This window comes from Salmo trutta, unplaced genomic scaffold, assembly GCF_901001165.1.
Source record: "Salmo trutta unplaced genomic scaffold, fSalTru1.1, whole genome shotgun sequence".
Classification (NCBI taxonomy): domain Eukaryota; kingdom Metazoa; phylum Chordata; class Actinopteri; order Salmoniformes; family Salmonidae; genus Salmo; species Salmo trutta.
Window position 1 is genome coordinate 3,413,051 of NW_021822992.1, and position 18,189 is coordinate 3,431,239.

At 46.7% G+C, this 18,189-nt stretch overlaps 1 protein-coding gene across 1 annotated transcript in view; it reads right to left on the reverse strand.

Annotated features, from left to right (window-relative positions):
• The window catches only part of LOC115187892 (vacuolar protein sorting-associated protein 13B), a gene marked incomplete at its 5' end in the record, with an annotated part of 25,046 nt that continues 6,857 nt past the window's right edge, over positions 1-18,189 (reverse strand). Inside the window, 9 exon segments of the mRNA XM_029746941.1 lie at positions 1-263; positions 923-1,172; positions 4,636-4,738; positions 6,405-6,581; positions 9,313-9,483; positions 10,989-11,165; positions 13,252-13,664; positions 14,885-15,057; positions 17,307-17,532. Of these exon segments, the coding sequence (XP_029602801.1) occupies positions 15-263; positions 923-1,172; positions 4,636-4,738; positions 6,405-6,581; positions 9,313-9,483; positions 10,989-11,165; positions 13,252-13,664; positions 14,885-15,057; positions 17,307-17,532 (1,939 nt within the window).

An 18,189-nucleotide genomic window follows, 5' to 3' on the forward strand; every position in this document is an offset into this window, starting at 1 on the left:
TTTGTACAGGTGTGTCAGTGGAAGCCGATGCGCAGCGCCTTGTTCTTGACCATGGTGAACTTGGAGACGAACACGGCGCCGTGGGCGGGGTTGACCAGGTAACGGTAGGTCTTGGTGACGGCGGGCTGAGGCTCGGCCGGGGTGATGGGAGGAGCCTGCTGGAGGGACGAGGCCGAGGGGGAGAGGAACGCAGACGCACGAGTCACATAGTCCACCAGACGACTGTACTGCTGCTCTGATAACCACTCCCTCCCACTGTCACTCTGAGGGGGAGGAGAGGGGGAGGGGAGGGGAGGAGGGAGGAGAGGAGGGGGGAGGGGAGGAGGAGGGGAAGAGGAGGTTTAGTGATGTTTCCTGCATGTTCTGAAATCTGAATATTTTTGTTCACTGTAGTTGGATAAAGATAAACATCTATTAAATGACCATATGATAATCACCCTCCCTCCCTCACCCCCCCTCACCCCTGCCTCCCTCCCCCATCCCTCACCCCCCTCACCCCTACCATCCCTCACCATCCCTCACCCTCCCTCACCCATCCCTCACCCCTACCATCCCTCACCCCTCCCTCCCTACCTCACCCATCCCTCACCCCCCTCACCCCTACCATCCCTCACCCCCCCACCCCTACCATCCCTCACCCTACCTCACCCTCCCTCCCTCCCTCACCCCTACCATCCCTCACCCTCCCTCACCCCTACCCTACCTCACCCATCCCTCCCTCACCCCTACCATCCCTCACCCCTACCTCACCCCTACCATCCCTCACCCTCCCTCCCTACCTCACCCCCCCACCCCACCCCTACCATTCCTCTCCCTCCCTCCTTACCTCACCCCCCCACCCCACCCCTACCATTCCTCCCCCTCCCTCCTTACCTCACCCCCCCACCCCACCCCTACCATCCCTCACCCCCCTCACCCCTACCTCTACATCGTTGGTGAGTCTCTGCTGCTGCAGCGTGAGGGTCAGCGCCCCCAGGTGGTGGGGGTCTTGTTGACAGACCACCTCAGTGATGGGGAAAGCCTGCTGCTGTGTGTCCTCAGACAGACTGACCACAAACACCACCTCCCCTGTCAGCAGCAGACACCCAGCATGCTCCTGGCCCGACCCAGACACTATCACCACCTCCAGGGACATGTGGACCTCTGGACGACCCAGGGACTGGAGCATCTTCCTGGTGAGGGGAGGGGAGGAAGAGGAGGGGAGGAAGACACCCAGCACAGAGAGATGTCAGCCGACAGATGAATATACAACAATCCCATTAGACCACATGGCCATAGGTGACCAGTATGTCCATACAAATGTATACACACATGTTAAGTCTCTAGATATGCTGTACCTATTCAAACACTACCACACATGTTAAGTCACTAGATATGCTGTACCTATTGAAACACTACCACACATGTTAAGTCACTAGATATGTTGTACCTATTGAAACACTACTACCACACATGTTAAGTCACTAGATATGTTGTACCTATTCAAACACTACCACACATGTTAAGTCACTGGATATGTTGTACCTATTCAAACACTACCACACATGTTAAGTCACTGGATATGTTGTACCTGTTCAAACACTACCACACATGTGAAGTCACTAGATATTTTGTACCTATTCAAACACTACCACACATGTGAAGTCACTAGATATGTTCTACCTATTGAAACACTACCACACATGTGAAGTCACTAGATATGCTGTACCTATTCAAACACTACCACACATGTTAAGTCACTAGATATGTTGTACCTATTCAAACACTACCACACATGTTAAGTCACTAGATATGTTGTACCTATTCAAACACTACCACACATGTTAAGTCACTGGATATGTTGTACCTATTCAAACACTACCACACATGTTAAGTCACTAGATATGTTGTACCTATTCACACACTACCACACATGTTAAGTCACTAGATATGTTGTACCTATTCAAACACTACCACACATGTTAAGTCGCTGTACCTATTGAAACACTACCACACATGTTAAGTCACTAGATATGTTGTACCTATTCAAACACTACCACACATGTTAAGTCACTAGATATGTTGTACCTATTCAAACACTACCACACATGTTAAGTCACTGTACCTATTCAAACACTACCACACATGTTAAGTCACTAGATATGTTGTACCTATTCAAACACTACCACATGTTACCCCTACTCTGACGATAAGTACCATGGGATCTTTAGTGACCACAGAGAGTCAGGACACCCGTTTAACATCCCGTCCAAAAGACGGCATCCTACACAGGGCAATGTCCCCAATCACTGCACCGGGGCGTTGGAATAATTTCAATTTTTTTAGACCAGAGGAAAGAGTGCCTCCTACTGGCCCTCCAAAAACCACTTCCAGAAGCATCTGGTCTCCCAGAACGACCAGAACCAAACCTGCTTAGTCTCAGAGCCAAACCAGCATTGGGATGCAGGGTGGTTCTGCTGGCCGTGCCAAAGCAAACCACTTCCAGAACCATCTGGTCTCCCAGAACCAAACCTGCTAAGTCTCAGAGCCAAACCAGCAGTGGGATGCAGGGTGGTTCTGCTGGCCGTGCCGAAGCAAACCACTTCCTGGATAACTTTCAGACACAGTGAACTCAGCCAATCAGCCCTCTCAGTAACAGATACAACACACTGCCCATAGACTTGACAAACTGAACTGTTTACTACACTTTTACATTATAAACCACGGCTCAAATCAAACCAAAGCCTGTACACACGACTTACCTCTGTCTCCTCATATGTAAGAGGACAGCTGATGACAGTGTGTTTTTTTAACAGATTGTTGTTGTTAGAATCATATTGTATTGGATGTAATGTATTCCTATGGGTTTGTAGTGAGTATTTGTGTTTGCGTAGCGGCTGTGTATTTGCCCTTGAACATCCCAGGACATTTACACAGATGTTGTATTACTGTAATATCGATGATGTTTAATGTATCACTGGCTTTAAGCACCAGCTGTCAGAGCAGCTCACAGATCTCTGCACCTGTACATAGCCCATCTATAATTTAGCCCAAACAACTACCTCTTCCCCTACTGTATTTATTTATTTATTTATTTTGCTCCTTTGCACCCCATTATCTCTATTTCTACTTTGCACTTTCTTCCACTACAAATCTACCATTCCAGTGTTTTACTTGCTATATTGTATTTACTTTGCCACCATGGCCTTTTTTTGCCTTTACCTCCCTTATCTCACCTCATTTGCTCACATTGTATATAGACTTATTTTTCTACTGTATTATTGACTGTATGTTTGTTTTACTCCATGTGTAACTCTGTGTTGTTGTATGTTGTCGAACTGCTTTCCTTTATCTTGGCCAGGTCGCAATTGTAAATGAGAACTTGTTCTCAACTTGCCTACCTGGTTAAATAAAGGTGAAATAAATAAATACAATTTAAAAAATGTACACTGTCCCTGTTATATAAATACATTCATTCCATGGTCCTCCAAGAGTTTCTGAATCTGTTTTCTACTTCAGTTTGCTCCTCCGTTTCTGCAGCTTGGTGGGGAAGCAAGCTATCAGCAGGGATCTCTTCCTTTCATAAAGGTAATGTGGCTGTTGGGGGCCTGGGGTGTGTGTGTGTGTGTGTGTGTGTGTGTGTGTGTGTGTGTGTGTGTGTGAGAGAGAGATAGAGTTTAGTTCTTACCAGACGTATTTGACGTGACTGTTAGGGGCGAGGGCTGTGTGTGTGTGTGTGTATAGAGTTTAGTTCTTACCAGACGTATTTGACGTGACTGTTAGGGGCGAGGGCTGTGTGTGTGTGTGTGTATAGAGTTCAGTTCTTACCAGACGTATTTGACGTGACTGTTAGGGGCGAGGGCTGTGTGTGGGTGTGTGTGTGTACAGAGTTCAGTTCTTACCAGACGTATTTGACGTGACTGTTAGGGGCGAGGGCTGTGTGTGTGTGTGTGTGTGTACAGAGTTCAGTTCTTACCAGACGTATTTGACGTGACTGTTAGGGGCGAGGGCTGTGTGTGTGTGTGTGTGTGTGTATAGAGTTCAGTTCTTACCAGACGTATTTGACGTGACTGTTAGGGGCGAGGGCTGTGTGTGTGTATAGAGTTCAGTTCTTACCAGACGTATTTGACGTGGCTGTTAGGGGCGAGGGCTGTGTGTGTGTGTGTGTGTGTGTGTGTGTGTGTGTGTGTGTGTGTGTGTGTGTGTGTATAGAGTTCAGTTCTTACCAGACGTATTTGACGTGACTGTTAGGGGCGAGGGCTGTGTGTGTGTATAGAGTTCAGTTCTTACCAGACGTATTTGACGTGACTGTTAGGGGCGAGGGCTGTGTGTGTGTGTGTGTGTGTACAGAGTTCAGTTCTTACCAGACGTATTTGACGTGACTGTTAGGGGCGAGGGCTGTGTGTGTGTGTGTACAGAGTTCAGTTCTTACCAGACGTATTTGACGTGACTGTTAGGGGCGAGGGCTGTGTGTGTGTGTGTGTGTGTGTACAGAGTTCAGTTCTTACCAGACGTATTTGACGTGGCTGTTGGGGGCGAGGGCTGTGTGTGTGTGTGTGTGTGTGTGTATAGAGTTCAGTTCTTACCAGACGTATTTGACGTGGCTGTTGGGGGCGAGGGCTGTGTGTGTGTGTGTGTATAGAGTTCAGTTCTTACCAGACGTATTTGACGTGGCTGTTGGGGGCGAGGGCTGACTTCTGGTCTGCTGGGAGGTACAGCTGTTTGGGAAGCTGCCAGAGACCAGCCCCATGAAGGATACCTGCTCAGGACAAGCAACACACACACACACACACACACACACACACACACACACACACACACGTAGAGTAGATCAAAGCAGAAAGGTTCAGTGTACAGTATGTGTGTGTGTGTGTGTGTGTGGTGTGTGTGTGTGTGTGTGTGTGTGGGTGTGTGTGTGTGTGTGTGTCTACATGTGCAGCTTGTTGCCTCGTCTTCCTGTCAGCCGTGAAGTGACTTGATGACGTCATGCATTTTAAAACAGGTCATAAAACATTCTACTGCTGATGATGTCACTGCTCTGGCCCTCTGGGACATACCCCCCCCCTCCTCCCTGTGTGTTGTGGAATGTACTCTAGCAGTGTGTGTGTGTATCAACACATTTTCACTCTGGCGTGGGTATGTGTGTGTGTGTGTGTGTGTGTGTAGCTAGCTAGGGGAGCTAGATCAGTCCCCAGGGTACCATGGTACCAGGGCCCAGTTAATAAACACTCCAGGGCCCAGTTTATAAAAACTCCAGGGCCCAGTTAATAAACACTCCAGGGCCCAGTTAATAAACACTCCAGGGCCCAGTTAATAAATACTCCAGGGCCCAGTTAATAAACACTCCAGGGCCCAGTTAATAAACACTCCAGGGCCCAAACACTCCAGGGCCCAGTTAATAAACACTCCAGGGCCCAGTTAATAAACATTATATTACAGCCTGTTAGCCTACCGCTATGCTAGGACCGCTATAACCCCATAGACTGGGTATTACAGCCTGTTAGCATACCGGTACGCTAGGACTGCTACCACCCCACAGACTGGGCATGACCGCATGTTAGCATACCGCTACGCTAGGACCGCTACCACCCCATAGACTGGGCATTACAGCCTGTTAGCATACCGCTACGCTAGGACTGCTACCACCCCATAGACTGGGTATTACAGCCTGTTAGCATACCGCTATGCTAGGACCGCTACCACCCCATAGACTGGGCATTACAGCCTGTTAGCATACCGCTACGCTAGGACCCCATAGACTGGGTATTACAGCCTGTTAGCATACTGCTACGGTAGGACCCCATAGACTGGGTATTACAGCCTGTTAGCATACCGCTACGCTAGGACTGCTACCACCCCATAGACTGGGTATTACAGCCTGTTAGCATACCGCTATGCTAGGACCGCTACCACCCCATAGACTGGGCATTACAGCCTGTTAGCATACCGCTACGCTAGGACCCCATAGACTGGGTATTACAGCCTGTTAGCATACTGCTACGGTAGGACCCCATAGACTGGGTATTACAGCCTGTTAGCATACCGCTACGCTAGGACCCCATAGACTGGGCATTACAGCCTGTTAGCATACTGCTACGGTAGGACCGCTAGGGCTCCTTGGAGGGAGCATTGCTACTGTGTGTTAGCATACCGCCAGGACCCCCAGGACAGAACACTACAGCAGGGGACTTGTAGTGTAAAAGCGTTGGAAAGATCCCATAAAGTTTATTGTAACGAAAGGTCTTCGCCAGGCCTGAGTGACAATAAACTGGTTGTGTTTTCCACTACTGTCGAACAAGTGATGTGTTAAAACAAACGATCAGGGACGTCATTGTAAATAAGAATTTGTTCTTAGTTGACCTGCCAGTGGTAAAATACAAGCTCAAATAAAATGTTTTAAAAAAGTGAAGTGTGTGTGAACCCACCGTATCCCGTCTGCGAGACCAGCTCTGCGGCGCCCCCTATAGGTTTGGTAAAGACCCCCACGATGCCTTTCCCCACCCCAGAGATGACCCCTTTGGCCTTGCTGCCTGCTGAACTCTGCATCTCTGAACCCCGCTGGAAGTTCTGCATGGGTTGGTCCACGATGCCAGCTATCGCTCCTGGAGAGAACAGAGTATCATGTATTACAACAGAGTATCATAACAGAGTATCATGTATTACAACAGAGTATCACGTATTACAACAGAGTATCATAACAGAGTATCATAACAGAGTATCATAACAGAGTATCATGTATTACAGTATTATTGGTTGCTGAAGTTCTGGTCTATATTAGAGGGATATTGTAAACCAGTAATGTTCAGTATGTGATTGATAGTGAGGACACAGCAGCCCCACTAAGGGATTTAACCTCCCAACCAATCACAACATGGTCCTTGGAGCCAGACATCCCCTGTCATTAGTAGCTGTTTCTCTAGTGTCTTTTAAACAGAGAGACCCTAGGTGGTTATTGGGACCATGCTGGTCTCCACTGTGCTGACTGACTGGCTGAGTGACTGACTTACTGACTGACTGTCTGGCTAACTGACTGGCTGGCTAACTGTCTGAGTGACTGGCTGACTGACTGGCTGGCTGACTGGCTGACTGACTAACTGACTGACTGACTGACTGACTGGCTGACTGACTGACTGACTGGCTGGCTGACTGACTAACTGACTGACTGACTGACTGACTGGCTGACTGACTGACTGGCTGACTAACTGACTGACTGACTGACTGACTGGCTGACTGACTGACTGGCTGACTGGCTGACTGACTAACTGACTGACTGGCTGACTGGCTGACTGGCTGACTGACAAACTGGCTGACAAACTGGCTGACTGACTGACTGACTAACTGACTGGCTGACTGGCTGACTAACTGACTGACTAACTGACTGGCTGACTGACTGACTGACTGGCTGGCTGACTGACTGGTTGACTGACTGACTGGCTGACTGACTGGCTGACAGACTGACTGACTGGCTGACTGACTGACAGACTGACTGACTGACTGGCTGGCTAACTGACTGACTGACTGACTGACTGACTGGCTGGCTGACTGACTGGCTGACTGACTGACTGACTGGCTAACTGACTGACTGGCTAACTGGCTGACTGACTGACTGGCTGACTGACTGACTGACTAACTGACTGACTAACTGACTGGCTGACTGACTGGCTGACTGCCTGACTGAGTGACTGGCTAACTGACTGGCTGGGTGACTGACTGACTGGCTAACTGACTGACTGATTGGCTGGGTGACTGACTGAGTGACTGACTGACTGGCTAACTGACTGACTGACTGAGTGACTGACTGACTGGCTAACTGACTGGCTGGGTGACTGACTGACTGGCTAACTGACTGACTGATTGGCTGGGTGACTGACTGAGTGACTGACTGACTGACTGACTGACTGGCTGAGTGACTGGCTGACTGGCTGGCTGACTGGATGGCTGGCTGACTGACTGACTGACTGACTAACTGAGTGACTGACTGGCTAACTGACTGACTGACTAACTGAGTGACTAACTGACTGGCTAACTGAGTGACTGACTGACTAACTGACTGACTGACTAACTGAGTGACTAACTGACTGACTGACTAACTGAGTGACTAACTGACTAACTGAGTGACTGACTGACTGACTAACTGAGTGACTAACTGACTGACTGGCTAACTGACTGACTGACTGACTGGCTGGCTGACTGACTGGTTGACTGACTGACTGGCTGACTGACTGGCTGACAGACTGACTGACTGGCTGACTGACTGACAGACTGACTGACTGACTGGCTGGCTAACTGACTGACTGACTGACTGACTGACTGGCTGGCTGACTGACTGGCTGACTGACTGACTGACTGGCTAACTGACTGACTGGCTAACTGGCTGACTGACTGACTGGCTGACTGACTGACTGACTAACTGACTGACTAACTGACTGGCTGACTGACTGGCTGACTGCCTGACTGAGTGACTGGCTAACTGACTGGCTGGGTGACTGACTGACTGGCTAACTGACTGACTGATTGGCTGGGTGACTGACTGAGTGACTGACTGACTGGCTAACTGACTGACTGACTGAGTGACTGACTGACTGGCTAACTGACTGGCTGGGTGACTGACTGACTGGCTAACTGACTGACTGATTGGCTGGGTGACTGACTGAGTGACTGACTGACTGACTGACTGACTGGCTGAGTGACTGGCTGACTGGCTGGCTGACTGGATGGCTGGCTGACTGACTGACTGACTGACTAACTGAGTGACTGACTGGCTAACTGACTGACTGACTAACTGAGTGACTAACTGACTGGCTAACTGAGTGACTGACTGACTAACTGACTGACTGACTAACTGAGTGACTAACTGACTGACTGACTAACTGAGTGACTAACTGACTAACTGAGTGACTGACTGACTGACTAACTGAGTGACTAACTGACTGACTGGCTGACTGACTGACTGACTAACTGAGTGACTGACTGACTAACTGAGTGACTGACTGACTGACTGACTAACTGAGTGACTGACTGACTGACTGGCTAACTGACTGACTGACTGGCTAACTGACTGACTGACTGACTGACTGAGTGACTGACTGACTGGCTGACTGGCTGACTGGCTAACTGACTGACTGACTGGCTAACTGACTGACTGACTAACTGACTGACTGACTGGCTAACTGACTGGCTAACTGACTGACTGGCTGACTAACTGACTGGCTAACTGACTGGCTAACTGACTGAGTGACTGACTGAGTGACTGGCTGTCTGTCTGGCTAACTGACTGTCTGACTGACTGGCTGTCTGGCTGAGTGACTGGCTGTCTGGCTATACTCTACCCACCCAGTAGGCTGATGCCCAGTCTAGACAGGCCCTGTCTGAGTCCGTCCCCCAGGCTCTCAGGTAGCTGTCTCCTCCACTCCTCCTGCCTGGTATAGTGTTCCTCATCCAGGGACAGCCGGTCCATGTTCCTGGCCAGGCTGGTCGCCAGGTTGGTAATGGATGTCAGCGTGCCTATAGGAAGAGACAGGAGGATTAACTGACTAACCTGTTCCCAGACCTGTTTAAAAATATACAGGATTTAAAGGCACAATCCTGAGTTTATATTTCAGACCAACGGCTGCCTCGCCACTATGTATGGTACCTTTAGAGATGTGGTATGGTGCCTTTAGAGATGTGGTATGGTACCTTTAGAGATGTGGTATGGTGCCTTTAGAGATGTGGTATGGTACCTTTAGAGATGTGGTATGGTGCCTTTAGAGATGTGGCGTGGTACCTTTAGAGATGTGGTATGGTACCTTTAGAGATGTGGTAGAGATGTGGTATGGTACCTTTAGAGATGTGGTAGAGATGTGGTATGGTACCTTTAGAGATGTGGTATGGTGCCTTTAGAGATGTGGTATGGTGCCTTTAGAGATGTGGTATGGTGCCTTTAGAGATGTGGTATGGTGCCTTTAGAGATGTGGTATGGTACCTTTAGAGATGTGGTATGGTGCCTTTAGAGATGTGGTATGGTACCTTTAGAGATGTGGTATGGTACCTTTAGAGATGTGGTATGGTACCTTTAGAGATGTGGTATGGTACCTTTAGAGATGTGGTAGAGATGTGGTATGGTACCTTTAGAGATGTGGTAAAGATGTGGTATGGTACCTTTAGAGATGTGGTATGGTACCTTTAGAGATGTGGTATGTTACCTTTAGAGATGTGGTAGAGATGTGGTATGGTACCTTTAGAGATGTGGTAGAGATGTGGTATGGTACCTTTAGAGATGTGGTGTGGTACCTTTAGAGATGTGGTAGAGATGTGGTATGTTACCTTTAGAGATGTGGTAGAGATGTGGTATGGTACCTTTAGAGATGTGGTAGAGATGTGGTATGGTACCTTTAGAGATGTGGTATGGTACCTTTAGAGATGTGGTAGAGATGTGGTATGGTACCTTTAGAGATGTGGTGTGGTACCTTTAGAGATGTGGTATGGTACCTTTAGAGATGTGGTAGAGATGTGGTATGGTACCTTTAGAGATGTGGTAGAGATGTGGTATGGTACCTTTAGAGATGTGGTAGAGATGTGGTATGGTACCTTTAGAGATGTGGTATGGTACCTTTAGAGATGTGGTAGAGATGTGGTATGGTACCTTTAGAGATGTGGTATGGTACCTTTAGAGATGTGGTATGTTACCTTTAGAGATGTGGTAGAGATGTGGTATGGTACCTTTAGAGATGTGGTAGAGATGTGGTATGGTACCTTTAGAGATGTGGTATGGTACCTTTAGAGATGTGGTATGGTACCTTTAGAGATGTGGTATGGTACCTTTAGAGATGTGGTGTGGTACCTTTAGAGATGTGGTATGGTACCTTTAGAGATGTGGTAGAGATGTGGTATGGTACCTTTAGAGATGTGGTATGGTACCTTTAGAGATGTGGTAGAGATGTGGTATGGTACCTTTAGAGATGTGGTAGAGATGTGGTATGGTACCTTTAGAGATGTGGTATGGTACCTTTAGAGATGTGGTATGGTACCTTTAGAGATGTGTTTGACGAATGAGGTGGTTCCTCGCGACACTCCGCTGACGAAGGCCCCGGGGCCCCGGGTTAAACCCTCATATGGCAGGCGGAAGAAGTCTGCTACTCCGTTACCGATGGACCTCACCAGACTGGCAGGACTACCAAGGAGATCCAGAGACCCCACCACCCAGCCTGGAGAGAGGGGGAGAGAGGGAGGGAGGGAGAGAGAGAGGGAGAGAGAGAGATGGAGAGAGAGAGAGGGATCGAGCAAAAGAGGGAGAAGGAGAGAGAGGGTGAGAGATGGGGAGAGAGAGAGGGAGATGGGGAGAGGGTGAGGGTGAGAGGGAGAGGGTGAGAGAGAGGGTGAGAGGGAGAGGGTGAGAGCGAAAGAGGGAGAAGGAGAGAGAGGGTGAGAGAGCGGGAGAGGGAGAGACGTCAGGACAGCCCACAGGCCCCTACAGTACGGTACCAGCCAACCCTGAGGACTGGCCGAAGAGGGGAAGCTGCCACACGTCAATAAACAATGTGACATAACTTCCCTAGTCTGACTGTAGGATCACTCCAACAGGTTTATGGTCACGTTAACACTCCATACTGCTGTAGTAGGGTCTACTGTAGTGTACACTCCAAATGGCACCCTAGTCCCTATGGGCCCTGGTCAGTATAGGTAATAGGGTTCACTTTGGGACGTTCCCGTACTGTACTGTAATCCCTGAGTACATTTATATGCTGTTCAACATCTCACCTCTCTCTCTCTCTCGTCTCTGATAAACATCTCTACAGACGGACACAGATCAGTGATATTTATATGCTGTTCAATTGCATCAAAAAATCACATGCCAGTTTTTCAAAGCCCATGGCGTTTTAAACAACAGACAACAGATTTTTCTCTCTCTCTCTCTCTCTCGCTCCCACCCCCCCTCCCTCCCTCCCTCCCTCTCTCCCTCCCTCCCTCCCTCTCCCCCTAACACACACACACTCTCTCTCTCTCTCTCTCTCTCTCTCTCTCCCTCTCTCTCCCTCCCTCTCTCCCTCCCTCTCTCCCTCCCTCCCTCTCTCCCTCCCTCCCTCCCTCCCTCCCTCCCTCTCCCTCCCTCCCTCTCCCTCCCTCCCTCCCATCACATAAATGATGGATTCCACTGGTGCTGCCTGGCGGGCTGAAGGTCTTTCAGGACCACTTCTTCATCTCCTGTGGTCCTGTGGAGCGTGTTGGTCTCTACGGACGTGCTGTTTACTAGCCTCTGTCACGGCGACAGTCATCCAGGGGAGATAAATCAATCCCAGGATGCAGTGCTCTGGAGATTGGAGCAGAGGGTCTGGCGAGGACAGGGACGGTAAACGTGTGTGTGTGTGTGTGTGTGTGTGTGTGTGTGTGTGACAGCCGCGGTAAACACAGAAAAATACGAGCAGGAACACAGATTCTAATGACAGAGTTAAGTCACACCATGTCTGGGTAACAGGCTGTAACCACAGGCCACACTGGACAGACCAGTTACAGCTGTAGTCTATACAGACCAGTTACAGCTGTAGTCTATACAGACCAGTTCCAGCTGTAGTCTATACAGACCAGTTACAGCTGTAGTCTATACAGACCAGTTACAGTCGTAGTCTATACAGACCAGTTACAGTCGTAGTCTATACAGACCAGTTACAGCTGTAGTCTATACAGACCAGTTACAGCCGTAGTCTATACAGACCAGTTACAGCTGTAGTCTATACAGACCAGTTACAGCTGTAGTCTATACAGACCAGTTACAGCTGTAGTCTATACAGACCAGTTACAGCCGTAGTCTATACAGACCAGTTACAGCTGTAGTCTATACAGACCAGTTACAGCTGTAGTCTATACAGACCAGTTACAGTCGTAGTCTATACAGACCAGTTACAGCTGTAGTCTATACAGACCAGTTACAGCTGTAGTCTATACAGACCAGTTACAGCTGTAGTCTATACAGACCAGTTACAGCCGTAGTCTATACAGACCAGTTACAGCTGTAGTCTATACAGACCAGTTACAGCCGTAGTCTATACAGACCAGTTACAGCTGTAGTCTATACAGACCAGTTACAGCCGTAGTCTATACAGACCAGTTACAGCCGTAGTCTATACAGACCAGTTACAGCCGTAGTCTATACAGACCAGTTACAGCCGTAGTCTATACAGACCAGTTACAGCTGTATATATCTGGTTATTCAGGTGTAAATGCAGGCAGGCAGACACACACACACACACACACACACACACACACACACTCCCTCCCTCCCTCCCTCCCACTCACCAGCTCTGAACAGCGCCCCGGCAGCATAGTGCATGGTGAGCGCGTGGATCAGCTGTCTGGCTGTAGTACAGATCGGTCCTCTGTCGAACAGGGAGAAGGACAGCGGGGTGTGGTCCGAGGCGATGTAGAGCTTCAGAGAGGCGTGGATGCTAACCAACACATTGACCGGCTGAATGACCAGTCGCTGCAGCCTCAGAGGGCGCACCAGGGCTGGGATGGACTGAAGGACGGTTACCGGGAGCAGGGGACCCCCCCCGTAGTACTCTGAGGGGTTAGGGCCCGGGGAAGGGGCCAGGGCTGAGTCTGGGATGTAGGTGTGAAACAGAGTCTTGACGTAGTAAACGAAGGTGTCCTCCAGGTAGAGACGGGCCGGTTTGATGTGGAAGGTCAGCTGGTCCACGCTGTAACCCTCCCTGTAGGAAATACAAGGTCCCAGTCAGTGACAACAGAACAGGGCTTTACCTCAACCAGCAGCAGGCTGTTGGACAGAGGACCATAGGACTCAACGTGGCTGGACGGTGTCTCACAAGGGACAATGATGGACAGATCTGTTCTGTCCGCTCACATTCCCTTGTATTGTATTAATGATGCTGTATTAATGACGCTGTATTAATGATGCTGTATTAATTATGCTGTATTAATTATGCTGTATTAATCATGCTGTATTCATAACGCTGTAATAATGACGCTGTATTAATGACGCTGTATTAATGACGCTGTATTAATGACGCTGTATTAATGATGCTGTATTAATGACGCTGTATTAATGACGCTGTATTAATTATGCTGTATTAATATTGCTGTATTAATGATGCTGTATTAATCATGCTGTATTCATAACGCTGTAATAATGATGCTGTATTAATGACGCTGCATTAATGATGCTGTATTAATAATGCTGTATCCATGACGCTGTATTAATGATGCTGTATTAATAATGCTGTGTTAATGACACTGTATTAATGATGCTGTAATAACTATGCTGTATTAATGATGCTGTATTAATAATGCTGTATTAATGACGCTGTATTGATGACGCTGTAATAATGGCGCTGTATTAATGACGCTGTATTAATGATGCTGTATTAATAATGCTGTATTAATGACGCTGTACTAAGGACGCTGTATTAATGCCGCTGTATTAATGATGCTGTATTAATGACGATGTAATAATATAGCTGTATTAATGCCGCTGTATTAATGATGCTGTATTAATAATGCTGTATTAATGACGCTGTATTAATAATGCTGTATTAATGATGCTGTATTAATGCCGCTGTATTAATGATGCTGCATTAATTATGCTGTAATAATGACGCTGTATTAACGACGCTGTATTAATGCCGCTGTATTAATGCCGCTGTAGTAATGACGCTGTAATAAAGACGCTGTATTAATGCCGCTGTATTAATGATGCTGTATTAATGATGCTGTAATAACTATGCTGTATTAATGCCGCTGTATTAATGATGCTGTATTAATGATGCTGTATTAACGACGCTGTATTAATGACGCTGTATTAATGACGCTGTATCAATGAAGTTGTATTAACGACGCTGTATTAACGATGCTGTATAGTTGGTATGCTGATATTGGTATTACTTCCATGGCCAATAAAGTGACGGTATTATACCTGTCCAGGGTGAGACCCAGCTGGAGGAAGCACGAGGCCTTAAACTCCTCCAGGGCCTGTAGTGAGGTGGTGGGGTTGGCATCGCTGGTCCAGAGGGGTAGCTCCACACTCTGCTCTTGGCACAACAACACTGGGAAGTGGAAGCTGGCACGGTTATACAGCTGGTTATCCACCTGGACGAGAACAGAGGGATATCTAGTTTATATAGATCTATACTGTAGTTATCCACCTGGACGAGAACAGAGGAATATCTAGTTTATATAGATCTATACTGTAGTTATCCACCTGGACGAGAACAGAGGAATATATAGATCTATACTGTAGTTATCCACCTGGACGAGAACAGAGGAATATCTAGTTTATATAGATCTATACTGTAGTTATCCACCTGGACGAGAACAGAGGAATATCTAGTTTATGTAGATCTATACTGTAGTTATCCACCTGGACGAGAACAGAGGGATATCTAGTTTATATAGATCTATACTGTAGTTATCCACCTGGACGAGAACAGAGGAATATCTAGTTTATATAGATCTATACTGTAGTTATCCACCTGGACGAGAACAGAGGAATATCTAGTTTATATAGATCTATACTGTAGTTATCCACCTGGACGAGAACAGAGGAATATCTAGTTTATATAGATCTATACTGTAGTTATCCACCTGGACGAGAACAGAGGAATATCTAGTTTATGTAGATCTATACTGTAGTTATCCACCTGGACGAGAACAGAGGAATATCTAGTTTATGTAGATCTATACTGTAGTTATCCACCTGGACGAGAACAGAGGGATATCTAGTTTATATAGATCTATACTGTAGTTATCCACCTGGACGAGAACAGAGGAATATCTAGTTTATATAGATCTATACTGTAGTTATCCACCTGGACGAGAACAGAGGAATATCTAGTTTATATAGATCTATACTGTAGTTATCCACCTGGACGAGAACAGAGGAATATCTAGTTTATATACATCTATACTGTAGTTATCCACCTGGACGAGAACAGAGGAATATCTAGTTTATATACATCTATACTGTAGTTATCCAGCTGGAAGAGAACAGAGGAATATCTAGTTAGTGTAGATCTATACTGTAGTTATCCAACTGGAAGAGAACAGAGGAATATCTAGTTAATATAGATATATATAGTGTAGATCTATACTGTAGTTATCCAGCTGGAAGAGAACAGAGGATATCTAGATAATATAGATATATATAGTGTAGATCTATACTGTAGTTATCCAGCTGGAAGAAAACAGAGGAATATCTAGTTAATATAGATATATATAGTGTAGATCTATACTGTAGTTATCCAGCTGGAAGAGAACAGAGGAATATCTAGTTAGTGTAGATCTATACTGTAGTTATCCAACTGGAAGAGAACAGAGGAATATCTAGTTAATATAGATATATATAGTGTAGATCTATACTGTAGTTATCCAGCTGGAAGAGAACAGAGGATATCTAGTTAATATAGATATATATAGTGTAGATCTATACTGTAGTTATCCAGCTGGAAGAGAACAGAGGAATATCTAGTTAATATAGATATATATAGTGTAGCTCTATACTGTAGTTATCCAGCTGGACGAGAACAGAGGAATATCTAGTTTGTGTAGATCTATACTGTAGTTATCCAACTGGAAGAGAACAGAGGAATATCTAGTTAATATAGATATATATAGTGTAGATCTATACTGTAGTTATCCAGCTGGAAGAGAACAGAGGATATCTAGTTAATATAGATATATATAGTGTAGATCTATACTGTAGTTATCCAGCTGGAAGAGAACAGAGGAATATCTAGTTAATATAGATATATATAGTGTAGATCTATACTGTAGTTATCCAGCTGGAAGAGAACAGATGAAGATATTAAGATGGCGGAAGCAGGAAATGTACCTTTTCTAGTTTTCTATTTGCAGAAGATGTTTTTGTTCCACAGTCAATGAAGAAAGAAAGGCCTGCATGTTGCTCTGGGCTTTATTCCTTCATTCACATACAATGTTTTGGCTGAAAAAGCCAAAAGTCAGGTGACCTATAAATAGCCTTCGTCAGGTGACCTATAAATAGCCTTCGTCAGGTGACCTATATAAAAGCCTTCGTCAGGTGACCTATAAAAGCCTTCGTCAGGTGACCTATAAAAAGCCTTCGTCAGGTGACCTATAAATAGCCTTCGTCAGGTGACCTATAAACAGCCTTCGTCAGGTGACCTATAAAAAGCCTTCGTCAGGTGACCAATAAACAGCCTTCGTCAGGTGACCTATAAATAGCCTTCGTCAGGTGACCTATAAATAGCCTTCGTCAGGTGACCTATATAAAAGCCTTCGTCAGGTGACCTATAAATAGCCTTCGTCAGGTGACCTATAAAAGCCTTCGTCAGGTGACCTATAAACACGAGCCAACCCACCTGCAGGTTGGCACAGTGGACTTCCACCAGACAGGCCTCTCCCATCCCGGCGGTGACCAGCCCCATGCCAGAGTCACCCAGCCGGGCAGGACACAGGTTCAGCAGCAGTTTGGACACAGTCAGCCTCAAGAGCTCCACGGAACCCGAACGACTGGTGATGTCATCACTCAACGACACACTGGCCTCGCTCAGCAACACCCTGAACGCCAGCTTCCGATTGGACGTCCTGGAGAGACAGATACCAATCAGTTATGTTGATAAAACAAAGGGATGGCTGGGGTTTACACAGAACGGTGGGTACAGCGCCCCCCAGTGGTGAAGGACAATATGTCCTGCATCCTCTGTCAGGGTCAACTATGACCTGGTAATGTTGTTGACGCAGGTTATAATTAACTGCTCATCATTAGCAATTATACAATACATTAAAACAAAGCAAAAATCATATATTTTATGATCATCATATTGTCTTATTTGTCTCTCCTGTAGTAGGGTTAGAGATTAGAGGTCAGGGATTAGAGGTTAGGGGTTAGGGATTAGAGGTTAGGGATTAGAGTTTAGAGGTTAGGGGTTAGAGGCTAAAGGTTAGGGGGTAGGGGTTAGAGGTTAGGGATTAGAGATTAGGGGTTAAAGGTTAGAGAATAGAGGTTGGGGGTTAGAGGTTAGGGGTTAGAGGTTAGGGGTAAGGGATTAGAGTTTAGGGGTAGGAATTAGATGTTAGGGGTTAGATATTAGGGGGTAGGGATTAGAGGTTCGGGGGTTAAAGGTTAGAGGCTAGAGGTTAGGGGTTAGAGGCTAAAGGTTAAAGATTAGGGGTTAAAGGTTAGGGGTTAAAGGTTAGAGGTTAAAGGTTAGGGGTTAAAGGTTAGGGGTTAAAGGTTAGGGG